Here is a 25,144-nt window from a genome sequence, read left to right as displayed (position 1 = left end):
CTTTGTTATGTTTGTAGATGTTTTATAATATATCTTTAACATCTTTAAATCATTTTGTTAATGATTTCAACATTTTATAAAATGTGTGCAACTATAGATTGTTAACATAAATTAAAGCATTACAAATAATTAACAAACTATTATTATTATTAACCTGCGGACAAAGAGTAAGTCTCTACTCTTTGTTAATGTTATTATTATAATTGTTATTATTAAAGATTTACTGCAGGACTCACACACTCCCACTCTTTTAAACATGATCTGTGTGTTTGTACACTTGCATAAGACACGAGAGTTTGCAAAAAACGCACACATTGACTTCCAATGACTCACACAGATCATGGCTCATGTTTATCTATTTATAACCTTTATTTAACCAAGAAGATAAACTCATTGAGATTAAAAATCTCTTTTTCAAGAGTGTCCTGTGCCCATAAATAACTGAGCAAGACCCCCAGGGGATTTTTGGGGATTTGAGTTGGTGGCCTGGCACAATTTATCCTGTTTGGGCTGTGCTACAACAGGCTGCTAGTACCTTACTTTGTATTACTATGTGGCACATTTGCCTTTGTAAGAACTTTTAATTGTGACTTTGGACATGAACTTTCACTTGGCCCTTTTAGTTAGAATTTGTTCAGATGTGTCAGGGTGGGGTGGGGAGGTTAACTGAGTTTCCCCTCGGAGGAGGAACTCAATTAACCTCATGGGCTGAGCTACAGGGTGCTTCATTGTCTCCTGCATGATTAGCTACTGAACAAGATGTTTTTTTTGACCGGTCTGACTAGGCTACTTGGCTATTCACTATCTCTACGATCATCCAGCCAGCATGCAATGGCATGTCTGGTAAACTGCACTTTGTTGCTTTGTTGGAGGAGAAAGGCCGCGCTGAGGAAGAGGACAGGGGGTCACAAGGAGGAAATGTCAGGAGAGAGCGGGGAGATGTTCTCGAAATGGCCCAGAGGTATGCAACCTTAACGAGAAGGGAGAAAAGTGTTGCCAGTGTCATCTGCATCAATGGAAGCCCAACACAAAAAAGGAAAGTTTTCAAGGCGAACCCTCTTTTGCAATGAATGGATCATATTTATCTGCACAATTTGACATCTGCATTATAATCCACTTTGGAGATTACAGGTCTTGAAATCGGATATTTCCATCTGAACTTTAGCGAGCAGTTAGAATGACTCCAAAGAAAGCACTTTGTCCTACTTGAATGTTCTGGAGGTACAACTTCACAAAGTGTCCCTGTCCCTGAGCTGTTTTTGCAATGCCTCCACCAGGCCTGTGTTTACCTGCAAATTATTCCACTGCAAGCCTACCCATTATAAAAGTGTCAACTATTTTCCACCTCTTTCTCATCCTTCTTTGATTGGGAACATTCTTCCTTTAGTCCTCTCCCACAAGTCTCATATCTATCCTCAGTCATGCCTAAAACTTTAGCTCTGCAATAAACAGCATAATGTCTTTCTGCAGTGCTGCGATCATAGCTCATGAATTCATAGTAGTGCCTTTTTTTTCAGCTGTTAATTAAAGAAAAGCTTTTTGGATATAATATGATTTCACATTTCACTGATTTTCCTCCAAATACTGCTAAGTATGGGGATTATTATCCAGATATTTATATATCTCTGGATGCAAGTTTCTTAAATTGACTCATCTACTGTTGTCACTGTACCACTTGTTGCTTCGTCCTCCCACGTAGCTCTGCCCATCCTGCGGAAATACGCACAACCACCAGTACCCCGCCAACACACCAAGAGTTGCCACACTCAGTCAAATATAGAAAGCAATATTTACGATTTTCCAAAATTTCAACCCTAATCCGCAAGTTTGACATTGAAAGAGAATTATTCCAAGTGCAAGACAATGAAGCTGTTTCTTTGTTCTACTTGAATAAAACTGCTCAAAGGCCCTGACACAGCAAGCAGACGGCAAAGAACTGTGACGATGAAGTCCACCTGTGGAGTTGCCTCACATCACCTTCTGTCTGGGCCAAAAAGTTGCACTCGAACACACCGCAAAGACTACAGTTAAAGGCCAACCAGCATTTACATTCTGTACAAATTGTGATGTGACAATAACACCATTTTCACAAAGCTGTCTTGCACCACTTCTATTATGTGTGGCTACTGATCGAGAACAACGTCTGATAAAAAGGTAAAAACAGAAACATTTTCTGAAACATTTTCTTGGCACTCACAGGAAGAATGATAAGGGTATTTGGCATGTAGGGAGCGAGACATACCAGCAAGGGCACTTTACCCAACCAAATCATGATTATTGTCCTATTATATGTGCACACCAACTATCCAAGTCCATACATAACTACCGAGCCACTACACACAGTGATCCTCTCTCTCTAACGCCGGTCTGTGGTTTGTAACAGAGACGTTACAGATGTTAAACGGGATCAGCTAAGCTGGCAGGTAAGCATAGCACTGTGTGTTTGTGCATGTCTAACTGTATGTGGACCTCCCACCGTGCTGTGCTTCAATGTAAACTCACTGACTGGAACAAAAATATGACGCTATCGCAGACACAATATGAATGTACAAAGAGGTAATGATGGCTGAGCTATAAGTTACGGCACAGTTTCACCTTTTCTCCAGGCGTTCTCATTATTTGTTTTTCCTTCTCAGATGTTTCCGAACCTCTACCACTTACCAGTCTCTCTTTTACTCTGCCTCTCTTTCTCTGTCTGTCTTTCTCTTGGCCCCAGACTTATTTTGCTGATTGTGTGTGAAAGTACTGCTGAGGGATGTAGGAGGGCGGGATGGCAAAGAGAACACAAGAAAGAATGAAAACGTTACCACAATATGTCTATGAACTGTGGCTGCAGAACATTTCATGTTTCAATGAATGGCTCACAATCAACTGCACGTTTCGCTGCACTTTATTTTTTAAGCTGATGATACAAGACTACACATGATATACAGTGAATGCTCTGATATCAATTAAACCTATATGATACAATCTACCTATACAACAATTTGAATCAATTAGAGAGGATTTGGTGAAAAGTGATTGATTTTCAAGAAATAAGTAACTTGCTTGAGAGTGGCTAACATTTGCAATGCGAGCGACTCAAGCCTTTTTGCAGGTTAACAACCACAGTCCTGTTCTAAATGTGCTAATATGTAACTGATAATATTGGCTGCAGCATATCCAGTGACTACAGGTATCTGCAAACCTGAACACAGATATGTAGCGATATTATTAGATATATTTATCTGTCAAAAAGCGTTTCATTTGAGTTTCATTTTATGTACTAGTAGATCTCTTTAACCAACAGAGGGTGTTAAATTATTATCAATAATCTTTCCCGTTGAGTGACCATCTTGTGTCTACAGATCAAACATCTAACAAAAATATCGGACAATTCATTTGCATCAGATTTTTTTTTTGTGTGCATCATTGATGATCACAATTGGCCCTATAAATGCCCTTGTGATAACACGTAATTCTGGTCAAAATTCTAGTTTGACCTGTTACAGCTACACATATTTGTTTCTCCATTTACTAGATCCATATAGCACCAGCTCCTCTGGTCTGAGCAGAGTCTGTTTAATTTGCCTGTTTACATTTAGAAAGTAGAGCCAGAAAATAAGGGCAGATACAGTAAATACATAGCAGCTCTGGCTAGTGGCAGGCAGCTGCGCCACAGTTTGGAAATAATATTTGACAGCAAATAAAAGTTCATATCAAAAAATTTGTATGCACTTCACCGATTAGTGATTCAGTCAACTTCTGTTTATTTATTCAACTCTGCCTCGGCCGTCTCCTGGGCCAAGCGCTCCTCTGGGCCAGACAGTGACTCACTGTGTGCTCTGAAAGACCAATATGTTTATCCAGATATAAAACAATGGACAGAGACCTGATATAAGTGTGATGAGACATAAGGACTTTTAAAGCAGAAGTGACAGAATCGTGTCTTCCTCGAGTCTCGTGACGACAGCATTGGCAGCAAGTGTCAACATCCTAGTCACAAAACGACTCTGAAAAATGTTGTTGTTGTCCACAGGTTTAATAACGATTGAAGTTCTGAAACTACAAATAAGACATTATTTAATTTAGTACAATAAATGACTTCAATTTATTAGAGTCCTTGACATGCATACACTGCATACACACAGCACCAAATAACTTAGTTAGTGCAAAATTACAATTAACCTGTAATACAGAACACACGGTTTTCTTGACATTTTCTAAATTATTAAATGTAATAATTTCATTCATGAAACAGCATAAAATACTGTAAACTTAACAAATATCTGCTTGATGGATTGTAGAGAGTGTCTGCAGCGTGTGATCGTGATGAGCATTTAACTACATCCTGTTACATGACACCTGAAACCTAACTCAAAGTCAACTAATAGGGGGCCGAAGAAAAACACAAATGTACAGCTCTAACAGAACAATGTGTTTGAGAGAGTGAGATTATGTCCTGAACATCTGCACTGAGATCATCTCAGGTCATCTGATGTGTCTGCATGTCATCTTCGGAAGCGGTTGAGATTTGAGGATATGCTGTTAGATCATACCCAAGTATTTCTGGCTTACCTTTATCAGGTATGCATGTACACAAATCAGCTGTAATAGTGATGACAGGAAACCCAAGCACATGATGGGGCTTATTCACAGAGAAAGAAGTGGGGTTTTTGTATGACTTGCAGTAAGAGGAATTGTGTGTATGTTGCTAGCTTGAAGCTTGTTTGTCTTTAGTTTGCAAAAGCAATGAATAGATGCTGCAAACGCCACAGTGCAGAGCTGACTCGAAATTAAATATGCACATCTGAATCTACACAGTGAATGTACTTGCTTCTGATAGAAATAAACAGTCTTTGATTTATTGGATATTTCTCTGAACTGTGTCATTTTGACACAGATCTATGTACAGCCCTGTGCACAAAATAACTCACTGATCTTAAACTGTCTCTGAACATTATTCTTTTTCATCTTTTCAAATTAGGATGATTATTTTTTTTTCCTTCCTACATTTTAGTGAAGTGAGACATTTTCTTCTATTGCTATCAATCACAGAAAAAAAGAGTACTCACTTTGTGAATTTCAAATGATTCGGTATCCAATTACATGCATGATACATCAACATAATTATAGTTCAACTTTTGTCAGTCTCTTCATCTGTTAACAAAGATCCTTTTTGTTTTCTTTTTGCATTTCTTCCATGATTTACTTCTTTTTGAGTTTTTTTCTTTTTCTTTTATCCCTTAAGAGTTTTGCTTTTGTTGTCTCGAGTGTCACTCAGTGACTGTAAATTTGCAATTATTTTTTTTCTGTTGGAGGTATGAGACTGCATTTGCTCAGGACATCAAAAAAAAAAACAACACTCGGGTGCTAATAACATTTTGAAAGGGGTTGAAAGCTGGTTAAAAAAAAGTCCATAGGCTGAGATCTCAGCCTTTTTGTGGCTCCTTTTTTGCAATTTTTCATGTTTTTTATGCATGTGGAACCGGCATGTACTCACACTACTGATGTGTTCCCGAGCAAAGTACAAAAACGTTGGCTGCTTCTGACTGCAGAGAGGCTGCAGAGCAGTGCATTTTGTTCAGGGCGTATTTACTGTGCAGACTGTATTTTGTTCATTCTCTGTTTTCTCTGGCAGCACAGGGACTCAAACTCCGATCTATTGTATGGACACTTTCTTTACCATAGTCCCTGCAGTGAAGAATCAAAGCGGCTTTATGTCTTGCCATTTTCTAATCTTGTCCGGTAAACAGACATTCAATTAACCATTTAAAATGGCTTTTAAGAGTATCTACTCAGGAATAAGTAGTTTTAAAAGGTAGCCGAATTTGGTTCTTTGCTAAATCACGTTTTATTGATACAGTAGTGGATGGTTGCTTCATATGAGTGCTCACAGAATTGTTTTCTTTTTTTTTGTTACAGTTTTCTACATGTAAATGATCTTCTTGCCTTGTGGTTGCAATACAGGGTGCAGGGTCAGCTAGCAGGACTTAAGGCTATAGAGCAAATATGGGTGAAATATCATCCTTAGGGGTTCTTGGAGATTTATGTGCGTACACAATGAGATCAGAGTTAAAACTCTGCAGTGGAAAATACAGACTCATTTAACAGAGGGATGGACCTTAGTGTAGACCTTTTGTTGCTGAGCAGGGATGGTCATGATACTATCAAAATCAAAGCATCTCTGTGGACATTTTTCCAAAAAGAGTAAAATCAATCAAGGGTATCTCCTTGGCAACAGAGGGCATGACATGTTTCTTGTACCTGAAGAATCGCATGTCATGGCAGCTTTTTATAGTAATAGGCCGCCGGCTCACAAACATCTTTGTTGTTAATGACTGCCAATGTATTCTCTCTCTCTCTCTCTCTCTCCTCTAGTGTCCTCTCTCTTTCTCTCTCAATTTTTATGTCTGCCCAGTCTCTGTTATTGATGTCTCCTGATCTTTCCTCCAGCTATAGCCGTGCTCTCTGAGCCATCGGTGGTGTTGAAAGAGATGGATGCTCAATGAACCTGATTAATCTCCGCACAAGCCATTAGGATAATTACGACTCTATTTTTGCTCTTGTCTCAGGTGTTACTAAAATTAAGCAGCACACAAACTCGTACACTTCCCCAAGTGCATATTGGGTAAATAATAATAATAATCCTAAAGAAGATGAGTGTGTGTGTGTGTGTGTGTGTGTGTAGGTGTGTGTGTGTGTGTGTGTGTGTGAGAACACATCATCAGATCTGTGCTGTTAGTTTTGATGCTATGTTGTTTGTTTTTTGTTTAACAGACACATTTTCAGAAGGATGCAGCATAGAGAGAAAAGGTGACAGCTGTTGTGAGCCACAGTAAATCCAAATACACATACAGTACATACACCAAATACACACACACACACACACATACACGTGCGCAAACATACTGCATGATCTGGAAATCTGTTGGTCCCACACTACTCTCAAATGTCTGAGGAGGAACTGCATAGGAAAGTGTTCTCTCCAGCCCCAGGGTTTTTCTCCAGCTTCACGTCTTGCTGTTGTTGTAATTCAATTTTTTTTTTTTTTTTTTTTTAATTAACTGAGCAGCAGTGTGCCGTGATGGTGAAAACACTTTCTCTCGGTTCCCCGGGCTAATCACGCCGGAGGATTCTGACAACAAAACACTGGAATGATGTTACTTACTCCTTTAGTTTAACATTTCATAACACCAGGGTCATCCATTTGCCTCAGGCGCAAGTCACACACTATAATCAAAGCAGAGCCCTTGTTCTCATATTAAACCAGCAACTTTGAAACCCTTTCATGTCTTACTGATTTGACCTTTGTTTGAATTCTATATCAAAGAAAATATCACCTGGAAACGTCTTTCCCCTCTTTAACCTCACAGAGGATCCTCCTATGCAGATGAGATGGATTTAAAAATGAGAGCTGCGATATCTTCTCACACTCCTAACACTGTGTCCTCACAGCGTTGTGTTGCGCATGATCTATCACTGCTTGCTGCAACAGCGTGTTTTAAATATTGTCTGTTAACACTTGGATCACGGATGTGGATATTATTGATACATTGTAATCTCCACTTTGTAAAACAAGCCAACAAGCTGTGCTGAGTGCAGAAAAGCATGTGTCAGTGCCCTGTGGAGCCCCCAGATTCCTTGTTCCTCGTCCATTGATGTGAGCGACAGAGAAGGAAGTAAAAACAGGGTGTCAGGGTAACAACGCCGAGTTGTACCGCATCACGCTGCGTTGCTTGTGTGCAGTTTGGGAACTCCATTACATAATAAAATCAGGCTAATTGTGACGCTGACACTCGAGTTGCGTGCTGTACAAGCTGTAACAGGTGACTACCCAATGTTTAAGCTTTTTAGCAAATCAATTTCTTTGCCGGTTCTACATCTGTAGCTGTTAAATTAAAAACAAGTTTAAATGCTGAAAAAAAAAACCCTGCTAATGAAAAAATGATAATAGCGTCTTGGCTTTTGGTTCCTTTCATAGATGTCTCATGTTGTCTGATATGCAGATAACTCCAGAGTGTCACTGGATGCCTCTCTGACTTGAACTTAATGAGACGCAGACATTGTTTAGACGCCTTAATTCTCCTCAAACCACAGGTATGACTTGGACCTATTAATGTCAACAATAGATTCCAACAACAGAGTTGTTAGTTTCCCAACCAGCATGTAGCTACATTCATGTTATCTTGTAAATTTCTAAAGATGGCTGTTTCTCTTTATTCCCATAAACCCCCAGACCTTGTCTCCACTCACACATGTACAAAATACCTCTGAGCTCATGAGAAAGATGCAACAAATGTTTTCTTATTTCCTGTGTTTCCTTTTTCTCACCTTTCTACTCTGTTCTTGTGGTTTTTCTATCATAAAGTTAGAAGTTTCTCCTGTGAGGGAAACTTAGTTTATGGAAATTTGTGAGGGAAAGCTATACACACTCATGGTGTGTGTGTGTTTTTTTTTTTTTTTTTAGGGGGGATGGGAATAAAACACAGATCAGAATTTTACCAAAGGTGACGCAGCCATTAAAGATTCTTCCAGGAACACAATCCAAAGGAAAGTTTGTGAAAGGATTTATCAAGACAGCTTTTGTGCACATTAACTGTCTTTATGCTTACATGCATCTGTATCTATGTACTTATACAGGTAATATAGAGAGTTTTATCTTCATTGTTTCACACTGAATTTCGATCTCCTGTGTCAGTGTCTGAACAGATTTTGCTGAGAAGAACCTTTAAAGCCTTAGTCTCTACTTAGCACTGCTCCAGGCTGTTCCTGTAACAGTCTTCCCGTATTTTGTTTTCCTTTAGATTTAAGGATGAATAGCTGTTATCATGGAGGGCCTATCTTTCCACTGGAGTGGAATTATATTTGTTTCTCAATTTGTTGTTAACTATGCACAGGGCTGTTCAGCTCCAGCCATATCTTGTTCTTGTAAAGTGACATCACTTACTCCCCCTCTTCCCTCATTTGAACCATCACGAGTGTGGCAGGTGGCTGTTTATGTGATGACATCTGGGCTGCTGTTTGGTCAACTGAAGTAAACATTACTACAGATTGGAAAGGGATCTCTTGTTTTTTGCTGTAGTTGCAGAATATCATCGGGAGAGGGGAGAATAAATGTTCAGCAGAATGTGCTTGCAAAGCCTTAAAGTAAACCTCACAGGCTAAAAATATGACATACAGACCACCCTGTCCTGATTCTTTCTTTTCACACAGGTTTCTCGATTTTAAGCTACAAACAAAGACACACACACGCATATAGTATTATAGTATAGTATATAGTAGACTATTCTCTTTTGCTTTGTGACTCGCACTGTCTCGCTGTCGCTCCATGGCTGCCACATTCTCTCCATCTGTTACAATCACTCTCTTCTCACGTCGGTCTGCGGCTCCCTGCGTATTCCCACGCGCCTCTGTTTAGCGTAGGCCTATCACACAAACACGCACAGATGAGCTGAGCACGCTGTGTGCCACCTCTGAGTGTCAGAGGCCTCATGTCCCCACTTGCCAGATAACTTTTTAATATTGGCTAAGCTTTTGACTCGTGATTTGACTGACAGCACGCTTGAGATGCCATCAGCCAGTCAGTCAGCTCTCTGTTTATTTGAAACAGAGATTCTTGAGCTTCCAGATGATCAGTCATTTCAATCTGTATGTTGACGCTTTGCAGCACAGGATTCTCAGTCACCAGCGGATTTTTCATGTTGGAGTCGGAGAAAAGCATTTGGCAAAAGTCTGATACCGTCAGATACGATTATTAACATGCTGACAGGATTGCAGGAGCAGTAATTGCTGTAGGACACGACAGAAATGATGCCATTAGTCTCTTATTAAATTGAAACAGCTCTTAAAAAGATTGGCTCTATGTTCATGCCTTGCAGCAAAAGGTCAATATCTCTTCTGAAAGACCGTTTTGTCTGAGCCTGACAGTGACTTTATTGGATAAGAAAGAAATTGGGGGAAACCTTTTCTGGCACATTTTCCTCGAGCAGCAAAGCTCAGAGCAAAGTGTCACTGCAGATGAGATGCATTTAAGTGTTTATCTGTTCTGGCAGTGTCCACAGGTGTGCTCGCTGAGTTTTGTTTTCCACAGGCACCTCTAAAAGCCACATTCATGAGATCACTCTCTGACAAACACACATAGCACACACTGCCAGCCTTGAATGAACATGCTCTAATATAATGAAGCATACAAACAAACATGAACTGACTTCGTCTGGATTTCATAAAATGAGGTCTTTAAGGTAATTTAAAGGTTTGTAATGACTTTCTTAAATCCTTCTATCCACAGTGGACGATAAATGTGGTGGGATTTGTCTTAGTGACACACAGTCTGTCGAGATCACAGTGTGGAGCACACTGACACGTGTAGTGCAAGGATGACAGATAATCACAGGATAATGTACATGTTGACTTGTAGTGCTAAGATAGCAAACACTCTCCTTAAGAGATGAGTGACATAATGTAAGCGTGAATATAAGAGGCTTTCTGTGAAAACATTGTTTTTTTATGTTACCCACAAATAGCCCACTCAGTATTATGGGTAAAAGTAGGATCTGATTTCTCTTATCTCAATTGTTGTCTCACATGAGGTGACAGTATTTCCAAGGATATGGATAGTATTTATGTCAGGCCTCCTGCATGTCTTAGTTTGAAGATTTTATTTATTTATTTCACCTGTTATAAAAGGCTCAGGAACGTACCTTTGGTGAGGAGAAGTTAGATGTGCTACAATTCCCTTAGTGATAGACGTCACTGTTTAGACCCTGCATGGCTTTGATTTAACATAATACAGTGATGTGTCAATTCATGTTACACAATAGCTCCATACAACATACTCATGTTATTCAGCTTACTGTCACCTCGTTTCCCATCTCAACTACCTCTGCTTGAAAAAGGGGAGAAACCCTCCCATGCACTTGAAGGCCGATCTCATTGAATGAGCGCAGCCATCAGATGTATGAGAAGAGCTGTAATTGCAGGAGCTGCTAATGTTTACTTAAATGAAGAACACAATAAATGAGCCGCAGCCTCAGCCGCAGTCATTCTGGTGCATTAGTAAGAGATGCTTTGAGCATTTAAACTTTAGGGGTCAACATGCTGAATTGAAATTTATCTTGACCTAAACTATTTTCATTCCGTTTCCTGCAGGCCTTCCCTCTGAGAGAAAGAAGAAGTGATGTCACAACCCCAACCACTGCTTTAAGAGGGACTTGTCCTTCTGGCCTCTACAATATACGAGCCAATCACAGCTGTGGATCAGCTGGCAGCAAACATCCAGGACTCCTCCCCCTCCCTGTCCATACCTCCCTCCTCCCCACCTGTTACAGCTGCTGTGACAACATCGCAGCAGGATCTGTGATTCCGTCCTTGGCCAAGGTAAGAGTCATGTCCAATCATGATTCAGCAACACCTTCGTCACTGAGGCGTCTTGGAAACCCTTCACAGTGTTTCCTCCTGTTCTGTCAAGTTTCTGTCTTGTCTTCCTCTCTCCTAGTTTCACATTTTAAATCTGTGAAAACTCCTCAAGTGGACATAATCTCAAAATATCTCCATGCTGTTCAGGCTTTCAGTTTCCTTTTTTTCTCATTTTCTCCAATGTTTCAGCACTGTCCAACTTTTTGACACATCTTCATGGTTTAACAGTCTCTGCTCAGTCTCAAGCTCCCTTCTCTCTTGTACTCTCATTTCTTTCTTTTCTCTCCTCAGGCTTTGGGTAATGTCCAATGCTCTATTTTGCCAAACACATTTTCTTCCATCTTCATTTTCTCCGTGTGCCAAATAGCAGCCCCTCTTACCTTTTCATCCTTGGTCATTTTTTTTCTTTCTTTCATTATGTAAATGACCTCTGGTGATGGCCCAGACAGTAGCTGCTGTCAAAAACACAATTACGAGCCCTGAGCTAACATCCTACAATAGATGCTTTGGCTGCACTTCTCACCATTTCAAGCTATTTCATTATCACCTGGTTTTAGAGGGAGAAGGATATTTGATCTAAAGCTCTAAAAACATTTTCTCTAATGCGACACTGACTTCTGGGTTTTTATGTACGTACAGTATGTAATTAAAAACATTGTTGGTCAGTTACAAATGTTCATTTTCAGTTACATGTTGGAATGCTAAATTAGACTCTTATCATTAATGTCACATGATGCTTTTTTTTTTAAAACTGTTTTCAGGGCAATATTTCCAGAGGCTTTAATTGTGTCATAAACTTGTAATCTGTATAAATTACAAAAAATACCTTTTATACTGAAAACTGCAGCTTCGAAATTGTCCAACTGGTACACTCAGCAGCTCGGTTTATCTGCTCGCCCAGGGATTCTCTATCTAGCTGGCTGTCAGCAGTGTGTGAAGAGAGGGGCCTTTACTAAAAAACAGTCACGCATTTCAGCCTCTCCCCTGGCTTTGTTTCCATGGAAACCATTCATCTTTCTCTTTACACTCATCCACAGTATCAGATCATTTGCTTTAATTTGAACTTCAGCAAATCTATGTGGGCTTTTTTCCCCCCTCCCCTTGGTCCCTTTTCACTCTCGGTGGGGTCTGAGCTCTAAAAGCAGAAGTAAACAAAGCTCTGCTAATATAGACTGTAAGTGCACATCATTACCCTCCTGAATACACTGACCAGATCTACAGTAAATCTGGTCTGGCACTGCGTCTGCCCCAGCCATTTGTATAATTGAATAATTACACACCCAACAAAGACTCACCAACTCCCACTCAGGCCATTGTCATCATTCAATGGCTGCCACAGCAATTAGGTGTGTCCTATTTTACAAAAGAACACAACATTCAGTTATAAGGGCGGTCTATGGGTGTGAAAAAAGGCATAGATATATCAAGATGTTTTTTTAGCAAGAAAATGATGCCAATATAATTACAGAGAGAACATTTATTTAAATGCACAAGTCATGTGCCAAGAAATTGAGATGATTTTTTTTTTTTTAAAAACGTCCTTGTCCTCAGTCTTATGCTTTAGTTAAAAAGTTCATAGATGGCATCCTTATGTCTGAGGGAGTTTGTATAGGTCTTCAGATAGTGGTGAGCATAAAACCATACTTGTAGCTAAACACCCACAAACTAAGCGCTAAAGAGGACACCGACGCCTACCTTAGTTTCATTTAGTCACATAAACAGTCGTCCCATTTGAAAAGTTTCACTCATGATTCAGGTGTCGCGACTGGTGAGTGTTGTGTGGAGAGGCTTTGTTAATAATGGAGCAGGATAAAGACACTGCTGTTTAACATGTATAGCAACAGCTAAAAGATTGGCTTCTGCTGGTTGCGGTGTGATTGCTAATTGTTTGACTGTCAGCAGACTGTTCAGGATGATGCCTCTTGAGATGGTTTAAATGATTTGTTGGACTGCCAATCAGTGTGTGAACCTAATTAGTGCAAACCTTGCAAAGAACATGTTTAAGTGCCTTAAAAAAAATCTTCCATATTCCCACAGTAGAGTTCTTTTAAGGGACTAACTCTTTAGTTTCATCAATTCCACTTTGTTGTCAACCAAAAGGAGAGGGAAAAAACATCCATAACACTACCTGTGGTTGACAGTTGTGGCTCAGATTAGAGTAGGTCATCTTGAAACAGGAAGGTGTGGGGTTTGATCTCCAGGTCCTGCAGCCACATGTCTGATGTGTCCTTGGGCACGACATTTAACTCCACTAGATTTTTTTCTTTTGATTTTGAAACACTTTATTAATCCCTGAGAGAAATTCTGGTTTTACTCTCTATTATTGGGAGACATGCTTCTCACACACATACTGTAGGCCTGAATCACACACGTGCACAAACAGGACCTATGGACATGCATTAGTGGAGATATGTCAGAGTGGAACTGCTACACAGAGAGGTTAGCATACCTCCCCTGCCCTGGCACCTCTCCAGCTACTAAAACAACTTCCGCATTTTTGTCCACACTGGGACTTAACCGGCGACCCTCTGCTTCCCAGCCCAGGCTCTGCTTTAATAATGCCCGATTGAAAGATACAGAGGCCTTCAAAAACTTAGTTAGTACCACAAGAGCTATGTGATCTGAACAATCTGTATATTTGTCCCCTCTGTCTGATGTCCTCACTTGTGCTCTCACTCTTTGTCATCTTCCATCAAAGCGGTTAAGGGGACACAAAGATGCTAATAGACAGGTGAAGCTCTCTCTCTCTCTCTCTCTCTCTGTCTCTCTCTTTGGTCTTAGTGTTTCTGCACCAGACAAAAAAGCTGACAGGCTTTTATTGATCCTCACTGTTCAGAGGCTCTCTCTTTATAAACACAGTGGCTAAGGTCCAGTCCGATATAGCGAGACATGTTTATTAGCGTGTGCGTCTGAGAATGATGCACCTGCATGTATAACTGTTTTAGTGAGTCCTTTTATATCACCTTTGCTCCTGTGCATGCTCATGTTTGTAGTTGTACTTACTATACAGTTAGGTGTCATGCAAAAAATGATTTTCATTTGTTGGAGCTTTGTAAGGTTCAATCAATGGAGCTTGAAAGAAAATCATACGTTGTGACTTTTGGTCATTGATTTCAATCGGGTCAGCTTGACAATGTATTGCAGCAGAGTCCACACTGTGGTGAACACAACTTGGTATCCAGAGCACATTAGGTGTCATGGCCTCATTGACTCATTCAGAAAAATGAAAGAAGGCACTACTCCTCTGAGAGATGTTGTTAATTTCTTACTCTTTGCTTCAAACTTACAGAAAAGTGTGGATACTTTTTTTTTTTTTCTCACAGAGGCAGGAGAAAGAGATTGAGTGATTAAAAATAGTTTCCCAGGTTAAAACTTCCAAAGCGTAGTAAGTGTGTGCATTGACAGCAATATGTGCTTCACCTCTGAAGTGATTATCTGGAGTTAACCTTTTTTTTCTTTTTTTTACAGAGCATTGAAATCTTTGTTGTTTAAATCTCTTTTTCAGCATCGCTCTGGTGTCAGGTAGCTCAGTGAAAAACAGACTTAAAGAAAAATCTGAAATCACTGAATTGTTATCAGGGTTGAGGTTAAAAGGGGGAAACCTTTTTTAAAAAAAAAACTGATAAAAGACTGCAAAGAACTGCTGTGTATTGACAGTGAGATGATTAAAGATTGAGACGGCTCACACTGGGGGAGCGGGATGAAGGAGACAGAACAGAGACAGGGCAGGAAGAGTAGGAGGGTGCAGGGAGAGAGGGAATAATTGAGAGGGAGGGCTAAGAGCTTTTCAATTAGCTTCAAATCGAGGCGGAAACTACAAATACTATCAGAGTGAAAGTCCATCAATCGACAAAAAATGAACATTCTCAAACAGACAGGCTCATCATGTTCTTTTAGATTTAGTGGAAGGAAAATGTTTCCGCACAGCATGTTGTCATCCAGCTTGTTGTACTTTCTTATCGTTGGACATACATGTAATATTCACCCAGTCCCATATTGGTTTAATAAACAATTTACGAAAGAAATCTCACAACTCATGTACCTTTCCAGGGATATTGATGTTATTTTCATTCTTGAGGTTTTAACTTTATTTGAATTCCACATTCAAAGGTCTCTCTAAATACTTGTCAGCAGAAGCTGCCTTTTATCTCCCTCTGAAGAGCAGAGCGATCTCCACACTGCTCGATTTCATTTATTCACACCTTACTCACTGTGTCTCGCTGGCATTCACTGTTAAAATGCCACTAAATTGAAGATATTAGAATCATTTTCGAGCAGATTGGATTGATCAGAAATATTTCATTTCACAATCCTGTCATTTATTAGCCATATGCTTTGATGTAAAACCTGAAAGCTTTTTTTTTTTTTTTCTAGATGAGTCAAGTGTCCCTCCATCTGACGTTCAGTGTTTGACGCGTGATGCGATTTTGAACACTTGGAGCCAGAGGTCTTTTGCAGGCGTTTGTTCCCTGTACAAGTGGTACAAGTTCTCATGTTTTCTGACATTGAGCTGAGACAAATCTGCCAGCTCTTTCTGTCTTGTTCACCAACTTAAAAATGTCTTTTTTGGTAAAGACAGACTTAAGTGGTTGTTATTTTCTGATGCGGGGGTTGCATGAGTTACTTGTCAACACTATAAGTGAATAATCCAAAGGGGATACCGATCAGCTCAACCCATTTAAGGGCACATTGGCTGAAGTACCTACATGGAAGCTGGGCTCCATGGCTAAGAGGACATAATCATTTGCTCCACATGCTTCACATTTAGCTAATTTATGGAGAAAAGACAGCTAAAAAATGTCAGGGTAAATGTGAGCTACATTAAATACATTTTCTGCACTTTATCATCAGCAAGCCACTTTGTTTTAACACTTCATCGGCACACCACATACAGTATATGTTCTTTGGCCCGCAGTGCACTGATCAGCTGTTTAGGTCTGTGGGTTTCCAAAGAGACAACAAATAAACCCATCCTCTCATTTTTCACAGCCAATATGACATGCCGTCCGCTGTGGATACACTATGATACTTTAATGGACTGGGGTACACAGAGGATACTCTTCTGCACTTGGAGACTCAACAAGTCTAAGAGAGGAGGAGGACACTGCAGGACAGGAGGAATCTCAAATTACACGATTGCAATCAGAAAAGTGCACCACTTTTTGGTAGAGTGTTTTTACCCTGATTTTCAGATCGATTCCATGTAGGTCGTCCAGCTGGTCTCTAATTAGAGGTTATGCTGACTGTGCTTCATACATCTCCAATTTAAAAGTACCAAACTATTCCTTTAATAAAAGAACTATACTTAAGTACAGCACAGTGTGTGATATTATGTTGATTTAATTCATTGCTTTTCTACAGATGCAAATGGCAGATTTAACATGTTCTGATCATATATAAACCAATCATTCTATTCCCTCTCCTCTAATTCAACTTCCATAGTCTTGCATTAGTGTTATATAATCTTAGTTTCCCAAAAAAATATTTATCCACATTTGTTGATAAATAGATCTGCTCTTAGGCGTCAACAACAGAGACTTTGTGAAACAGTGGACGTTGAAAGTCAAAGTGATTTTACAAAGTGAGGCTCAAGCTGTGGTTTTCTTAAGCAAAGGAAAAGGAAGCTTTAGAGGTTTTGAGAAGCTGTGATTTCATGTTTACCAGGAGCGGGGTCTGGATGTCTCATCACCATGTGGAGAGAACTTAAGATTTCCACTCCAGAATCAGAGAGCTGTGCTGCAGTGAGACAGACAGACGGATATCTCAGGTTAGACTCACAGTCAAACTGCTCGAGGAAGACACTGTGAAAAGGGAGCTGTCTTATTTGGCATTTGAAATGAAGTGGATAGTAAATGGCAGTCACAAATGTGTTCCCAGATTTGTCAAAATGATCACACCTTCAAAACAAGGCGGTCCTCCTGTTATTGGCAGCAAAATTACTGACATCCATCTTTCTGAGTAGAGGAGATGCTCTCAGCAAAATGTTGTGACAACAACAGCTGAGGAACAAACCTGAACAAACAAGGCTAATAGTCAGCCACATTACACTTCGCAACATGCGGAGTGGGTCAAGCTTACCTGATTCTTGATCTTGAGGAAGTTTTAACTAGCTGTCATTGCTACCACCGCTGCATCTCAGCCCCCACTTTCATCATCAGGAGAGAGAGGTCTGCAGTATGGAGGAAAGAGATTCTTGACATAAGTGAGCAGATCAGCTTTGAAGCCCTTCAAAGACATGTTGTTGCCCGTATTCCTCCATATTTAAATGAGCACCATGCTGAGTCAGCAGATTGTTTGTCATTTGACTTTCTTCTGATGGAGAAAATAGTACTCCCACCCCCCACGTCCTGATAACATCCTTGATCCTAAATAAAGAGCACTGACATTTAAAAATATCTGTATGTGGAGGATGACAGTCAGAGAGTCTCTATGAAAAGGTGATGGTGAACGCAGGCTGAAAGCATCATGTCATGGTGAATATCAGATATGAATAAGGAGAAGCATTAAACACGCACAGCAAACAGTACATAGTACATCTCTCTGCAGCTCGTCTGACACTTCTTTCACCTTTATTTTGCACTTGCTATTCAGGTCTGTTGGAGCTCACAGCTCTCATACGAGGTGTTTTTTTATGTTTGGCTGGTGTCCTCTCAAATTTGAGTCAATTAATTCTGCCGACAAAAAGAGCAGTTCTGGACGATCGCCCTCAGAAGCTGCCTGAGGCTGAATCCTGACTCCTGCAAGTAAGACGTTAACTCTTTCTTTTGTTTTATCGAACTAGGACTATGGACAAAAGTGCTTAGCCTGTTGTGATTACAATCAGACATTGAAAGCTTTCTGTTTAAAATATATTTACTATACCTGACAACAAGGGAAGCATAAGACAGCCTGCTTGAAAATAACTGGAAACAAAACCAACGGCTAATTGACTTTGTGCTCCTCTACCTCCCTGAGCTGGCGTGGGAAGGAATTAAGTATCTTCTGAGTATGTTTACAACTTTAGAATACTAAATTGCAGAATAAAAGGTTCTTTACTATGTGTAGGTCTGGGAACATGTTGGTTGGTTGGTCTTGTGTAGTAAGCGGGCCTGTTGGCACGCATGTAATGACAGTGTCAACCTTTGAGGAGTCTTAATTGGTTCAGATCTGACTACAAAGCGTTACAAAGCAGATTTTGCTGTACCTCACCTACGAAGCTGTAATAATGTAATTCAATTCAATTAAAAACAACTTTATTTGTCCCCGAGGTGCAATTCAAAGTAAAAGATGAAAGGCACTCTACAGCCAGATTGCACATTTCTGTCAATGTCCTGACTTCATCTGAGTGGAGCTGATGAATCTGATTAAGTTTGTTGTGCTCTTGAAATGTGTCTGCTCAACAAATCCTGCCCATTGCCTCATCTTGTGCTATGCGTTCATTTACTTACACTTCAAGTCTGTCTAGTGATTTTGCCTGCAAGTGCTCTTGTGAGTTTTTTTTGTTTGTTTGTTGTTGTTTTTTTGCATGTTTAATCCTGTGGATGAGTGCTTGACATGACATAAAATGCAGCCCTGTTTAACTACCAGAACTTTGTCTGGTTTATTTTTCAGACCATCTTGAATGTTGGCCAGAAGCCTGACTTTTCTTCCCTTTGGTTCTGCCTGACCAAAAGCTGTTCCTTGTGTCTCTCAGTGCCAAGAGAAAATCAACCGAAAGCTCAATGGAGGGTCATTTTATAAGCTGAATTGCCTGTGTGTCATAATGTATATGTATAAATTAAAAAACAAGTTGGAATACCTTAACTCATGATACATGCTTAAGTTACTATAATTAGATTGATTCCCCCATTCATACATCGATTCATAGATGGGTCGAAAGGCAGATGGAGACAAACTCTAAAGGCGATCTGCTGATATGTAATGGTTTTTATTGCACATGCGGGCTGCCAAATTTAATTAAAACTCTCAATACAGGCAGAGTAATTACCTCCCAGGAGCAACATCTCCTGCCCTCACATCACATTTCATAAGCCGTGATGCCGTGTGGGGGGTGCAAGTAATACGCAGAGGTGTGAGTTTATGATCAAGCAGAAGGAAAACAACCTCTTTAAAATAGTTAATTCTTGAGTTGTGTAGCTTCAGTTGGACTTCATCAAATAAGTATCCACATCCTGTTTCCCATGATTCTCTGCTCTGCCATTTGGTAGAGTTGTTCCATCCCTGCCACAACATCCCATTGAAAATTCCCAACATTGCAATCTTGGAAAAGTAGATTAAAATAATAGTTTTGTTGTTATATCGCAATATTACATGATAATATAATGTATTATTATTTTGTGCTAAATTGCTGCTGGGCACACACAGTCACACATTTGGTCATTTCCCTCCATGTAGGCACAGAAAAGAACTCTTGTGGTCTCTGGGTTTGTTAGGCTGCTGCTGTGACAGGGGGAAGATGTTTAGTTCCCCAAACACTCACCACATATCAGGCAGGGTCAACGCCTGCTGCAGACCTCTGTCTCTCACTGTCCAGACCAGAACCAACAGAGGCCAACAAGGCTGCTGACACGCTCCTCTGGGAGGTGTTACTATTTCATTAAGAAGTCTCCACAGTTCACATGTCCAAATGCATTTCAACTTCCCCGAGAAGTGATCTTACTGCTTCTTAGTTCCATTGAGTGCCCTAAAACATGTTTACAGTGCTGTTGAGAGAAAAGAAGACAGAAGAAGCTGGGACTGAGGTTGATTTTGGAAGGCAAAGCTTAAACCTCCAAGTTCTCATAGGCTATAAGGCACTCCAGTGCCTCCCCCTTCTCCTTTCTTGAACGTGTGTGATCTGTGGTGAGTCAATAGCATATATGGACCAGGCACTTGTGTATTTCAATTGTTTGTCTGTTGTGCTGTTGGGGGTCAGTGTTCACTGTTGATGTCTAGAAGTGTCTGATTTGTTTAGATTCTTTCCATTTTGAGCACATTGTTAGCTGACGTTGTTTGGTATTGCCTCGATACAGCTGTGTCTCTTTTGAGAATAAGGCAGCTGTTTACCATCGTTAATGGTAAATGGACTGTGCCTTTATTGCACTTTTCTGCTCTTATGACCACTCAACCCGTGATTTAAACTCATCTCACATTCACAGTCATTCCCCACATTCATCCACTGATGAACAGCAGAAGATGCTATGTAAAGCTGCCGTCAGTATTCACTTAACTCATCCTTATGGAGTCCCCCGCCAGCTATGCCACCAGTAATTTCAGTGTATTGTCCATGGTCTCTCAGACATGTAGATTGCAGGAGCAGGGATCGCACTCACAAAATAAACTGAGTCATTGTGAATATTCTAAAAGCTTAGTATTGAGCACCGCTGTGAAGAAGTCCAGAACAAATCTCTACATTGATCTGTCAGTGCTCAGCCATGAAGGAGAGATACCAAGACAATAAGTTATAATGTTGGAGAGAAAATGTGCCTTTTTAGGCCCGTTAGAGCTCATGATCGATTTCAGACCACACTTGGTTGAAGCTTTTGGTAGAGCAGTAGGAAATACACGTTTCTCTTTCATTCTGCTTATAACAACTTGAAAATAATCTGTCAAATGGTATTAATACAGGATGATGTGATGGATGGGTTTGACCCATCTTGCCTCTTAAACTTCCACTTCCCTGCCATTCTTCACGTTTCTTTTCTTGGAGGAAAGCCATTATTTCTTTCACCCTGCACATTTTTATGTAATTCTCTGTATCTGTCTGTGCCTGACTGAAGGAGAGAAAAGGACTTTCTGTTAGTTTAATTGAATTTTATCAAGTGTCGCATGACCTTGTGAAATGATTCCACAGTTTCACTCAATATAACACAATAGTGCTGCAGTGACTGTTGTTATTACAAACAATATTATGATTAAAATGATGCAATGCAACTCCCACAAAGCATAGCGCGCTTATTCTGAGCTGTTTTTTTAGAACATTCATGGCAACGGATCAACATTGTAAATTCTTACTCCATCTGTTCAGAAATGTAAAAATATTCTATCACTACACAAACAGCACAAACTGTTGTCTCTGACTTTTGTATTTCATATTGGAGTCACCAACATCATTGAATTGATTTAATCGGGATGATACCTTCAGACTAATCCGTTTTATCATATCATATCATATATGATCTGTGTCATCGTGGAAAAACCAGCCGTGTTCAACCGACTTCTCAGGATAGTAGAACTAAACATAGAAAGTTTCTTAAGTTTCTCATCGTTCTTTAACTGTGGGTGTGATCTGCTGCACAGGTTTCTGTTTGTGTGTTTGTTGTAGATTACTTTGCCTAATCTCGAGGCCCCACCTGTTTGACACAACAGCCAATGGTAACCATCGGTGACAGATGTCAGTTTGCTGTTTCTGAGAAAATATCTTGATTTTGCCTTTGTCTTATACATGGATTCTGACACCCAGTCGTCTGAGAGGAGAGAAAGATTTGTCCTAGCTTTGCAGTGCATGCATATGTGCACTCTTGTGTCTGCATTTGTGATTGTGGAGAAGGTGTAGATGGATATCTGCTGCTTTGATCTCTTACAAAAAGCTTGGAAACTTCTGGAGTAGTTTTCTCATCTGATCTCGACAGTTGGTGCTGGACAAAAATAGCTGACGACCTGTCACCTCCCCCCCCCCCTCCCCATCTTCACTCTCCCACTCCGTCACTCTGTTTGCTACTTTGCCATGGGATGTTGCCTGTCACTGTTTTATTTATTTTGTCCCAGAGCACTTACAAACTGTCAGATAACTTTCAGTAGAGAATAATCATGCAAGTGACAGTGAACATACTGTTAAGATCTTCTTTATCATAGAAAAGACGCTGGGCTTTATTCAAATCCCCAAAGGTTAATTCACCTATCTATCAGTTGAAATTGTTCACAACCTTTTTTTAAAAAAAATACAATTAAAAAAAAAGATTTTTGTTTTCATGTCATTGCAATAACATCTTGGGTTTGAGCTTCTTAATTGAAATAAGTGTGTCATCGAAAACCTTTATTTTTAATTTTAATTTCTGTCTGCAGGTCTCAGGCGTGTCTCCTGGGTACAAAGAGAGTCCAAGACTGATGCTGGCTTCCAGGCCGAGTCAGGTTCAGACTCCCATTAACCAGCTCACACCTTGGGAGACAGATGAGCCATCTGACAAGCCACAGCGAGCCCAGCGGTAAAGAATCTTACACACAACACACGTGTCCACCCTGACAGAAACATTCACACAAACCCTTTTTCCTCCTGAGTTCAAAGTATTGCAAGTTTTACATCATCACTATGGCTATACAGAGTACACTCAAAGCACACACACATACATGCTAGCCCAGGTAGCTCTAACCATGTAGACTGGCATCCAATGCTAATGAGACGTCTTTGCTGACTCGGCCTATTAAAACTATATGCCTTCCTCCAACACATGCAGACTTTGCACACACTGATGCATAGCCAGCCAATAACAGCAACTTTGAATTAATTTACTTTGCAATAAACAGAACAATAGAAATTAAGGAGTGATATCAATATATGTAGAATAAAATCTTTTAGTCCCTAACTAACACCTCACTCTAATCTGACTGAGTTGTTCTTGAAGTTATTTTGTCCTTAAGCTGATGCAGTCTTAATTAAACCCTTTAAGAAAATCTAAAGTCTTTACAATAACCTCCAACGTCTAATTTAAGATTTTGACCTTATTCTATTAATGCCCCTTTAAAACAAGCCTCTGTAGTGCCCACTGAGGAGTTCAGCCAATGTTGGTGTGTTTTTTTGTTTTTGTTTGTTTTAACACTTTTTTGAACTCACCCTGAATGCCTCTTCTCTAAAGTATTTCATTTCCTTCCGTTGCTCCTTTAGCCTCTTTCTGCTGCTATTCACAAAGGTGTCTCACAGTCAAAACTTCAGATCAACAAATCTAGATTGTCAGTCAGCTACTACTCTGTTTGTAGAACATCATGTTCAAGAGAATGTTTCCTATGACAGTTCATATATATGTTAATATAATCTGAAGTTACAGAAAGGTTGCTTTAAGAATAAATTATTTATACGTATTATTAATTACCCAAGAGGATTTTTTCCTTTAAACTGATTTACAGATGGAAGGATGAAGTTGTGATGAAAAAATACTGAGTGTTCTGTCTTTTGTTTTGGATGTTTTTGCATTTTGCAATCTTGCACCTCCTGCTGTGTGACCAAAGTCTCCTGCTGTGCATTTAAGGTTCTGTCTGAATAGATTATGACACTCCAGATTTTGCAATATTGTATGCAAGGCTCCACTTCCTGCCTCCTCCACACACACACACACACACACACACACACACACACACACACACACACACACACACACACACACACACACACACACATAAAAACACAAGCAAACACACACTGCTGCTCATAGTGCAGCGCGAGGAGAGTAAGATGTCACAGACTGAGCACGCTGTCACAGATGAATCCCTAAAATCGCAGCATAGTGTTGGAAATTGATTTGCTTGTGTTACTCCAAACTGTGACTGGTGTCTGCAGTGCAGCCAGCTCCTCTCCACACTTCACCGAACCATTTTCCAGAAAATTCTCTGCCAACTGTGCCCACATTAATCAACATTTTAAACAGAGACTTCCCTGTTTGTCTGTTCCAGAAAGTTTGTCTTTGAAAAATAACTTTTGTTTAAACCAACATTTCCTTCTTCAGAAATAAACCTTTGTCTGGTGCCAGACGTTAGATGTAAGCCTACCTTGAAACAAACAATTAAAGCTGACTTTTTAAAAGGGAATTTTTTGGTACTTTTGAAAATCTTAATTCTAATATCCAAGATGGCAATAATATTAATGTTTCTTTATGTAGTTTAGAAAGGCATTTTAATGTAGGCTAATGCTTGTTCCTTATAAGCTGAGAAAAAAAAGAACAAGGATTTTTTTTCTTCTATATATTTGCATTGCCGATCATTTTATTATTACCCCATTGAAAGGAAATCTAAGACATTATCTTGTACATTTGATTTGGATCATTTTATTAAGATGAGCCACAAAGGACTGGAATTAAAACACTGTGTAGAAGTTCTCAGGAATCCCTCCCGCCCCCCTTATCTTAGTTGTTATATCAGCAGAGCTTGTTTCATAAATAGTGCTCCATTTTCGCTTGTTTTGCATTTTGTATGCTATGATTAAACCATTGGCCCCTTTGGCAGACTGACGGGCTATCTTTGGAGCTTGGACCCTGGGAGAGGGAGCAAGAGATGAAGGTGTTGGAGCAGCTGAGTGAAGGAGGGAGGCCGCTCTCAGGCCCAATTCACAAGCACATCCTCAGTAGAGAGAACACCTCAGGGTAGAGAAAGGATTGGCTCAGAGTGTCTCGGTAAACAGACGGATAATATTGTCGACTGCAGCATGTATTCTTTCACATCCAGGAAAGCATTTGTACAACCTGGAGAAACAATAAATCTCTTAATGTTATTCAAATGTAATAGATAGCAGATCTGTATTGCAATATATAGTCTTGTACATTTATGGATAGGCATTATATATATATAATTTATTTATTTATTTTGTTTGAAACCTTTTTTTTTTTTTACTGAAACTGCGCGTTAGACTGATCGTGGTGCTGTGAGGAGGAAGCTGGAATATATCATGCAGTTGTCATTATTTTAAAATCTAATATTATCTGCATGTTGTTGTTTCTGGCTTTGTTTACGGCTTAGGAGATACCAATCTACTGGTGAGAAATACATTTACTTTAACTTTTTCATATGGCGTTATGGAGCGAAA

General features: G+C 39.8%; 1 protein-coding gene and 1 long non-coding RNA gene across 2 annotated transcripts in view; both read left to right on the top strand.

Moving 5' to 3' along the window:
• LOC306841080 overlaps positions 1-25,144 on the top strand; it is a 188,910-nt gene that overhangs the window by 122,481 nt on the left and 41,285 nt on the right. The gene's annotated exons all lie outside the window — the stretch shown is intronic.
• LOC306833453 (uncharacterized protein) lies at positions 837-24,864 on the top strand (the record flags this gene model as incomplete). Its single annotated transcript, XM_079358707.1, has 5 exons — positions 837-961; positions 9,650-9,722; positions 11,131-11,358; positions 22,420-22,559; positions 24,568-24,864. 5 exons carry the CDS (start codon positions 837-839, stop codon positions 24,617-24,619), a joined length of 618 nt encoding a protein of 205 aa, XP_079214833.1. The 3' UTR covers positions 24,620-24,864.

This window comes from Symphodus melops, assembly GCF_947650265.1.
Source record: "Symphodus melops genome assembly, chromosome: 1".
Classification (NCBI taxonomy): Eukaryota; Metazoa; Chordata; class Actinopteri; order Labriformes; family Labridae; genus Symphodus; species Symphodus melops.
This window is presented reverse-complemented; position numbering and strand designations above follow the sequence as displayed.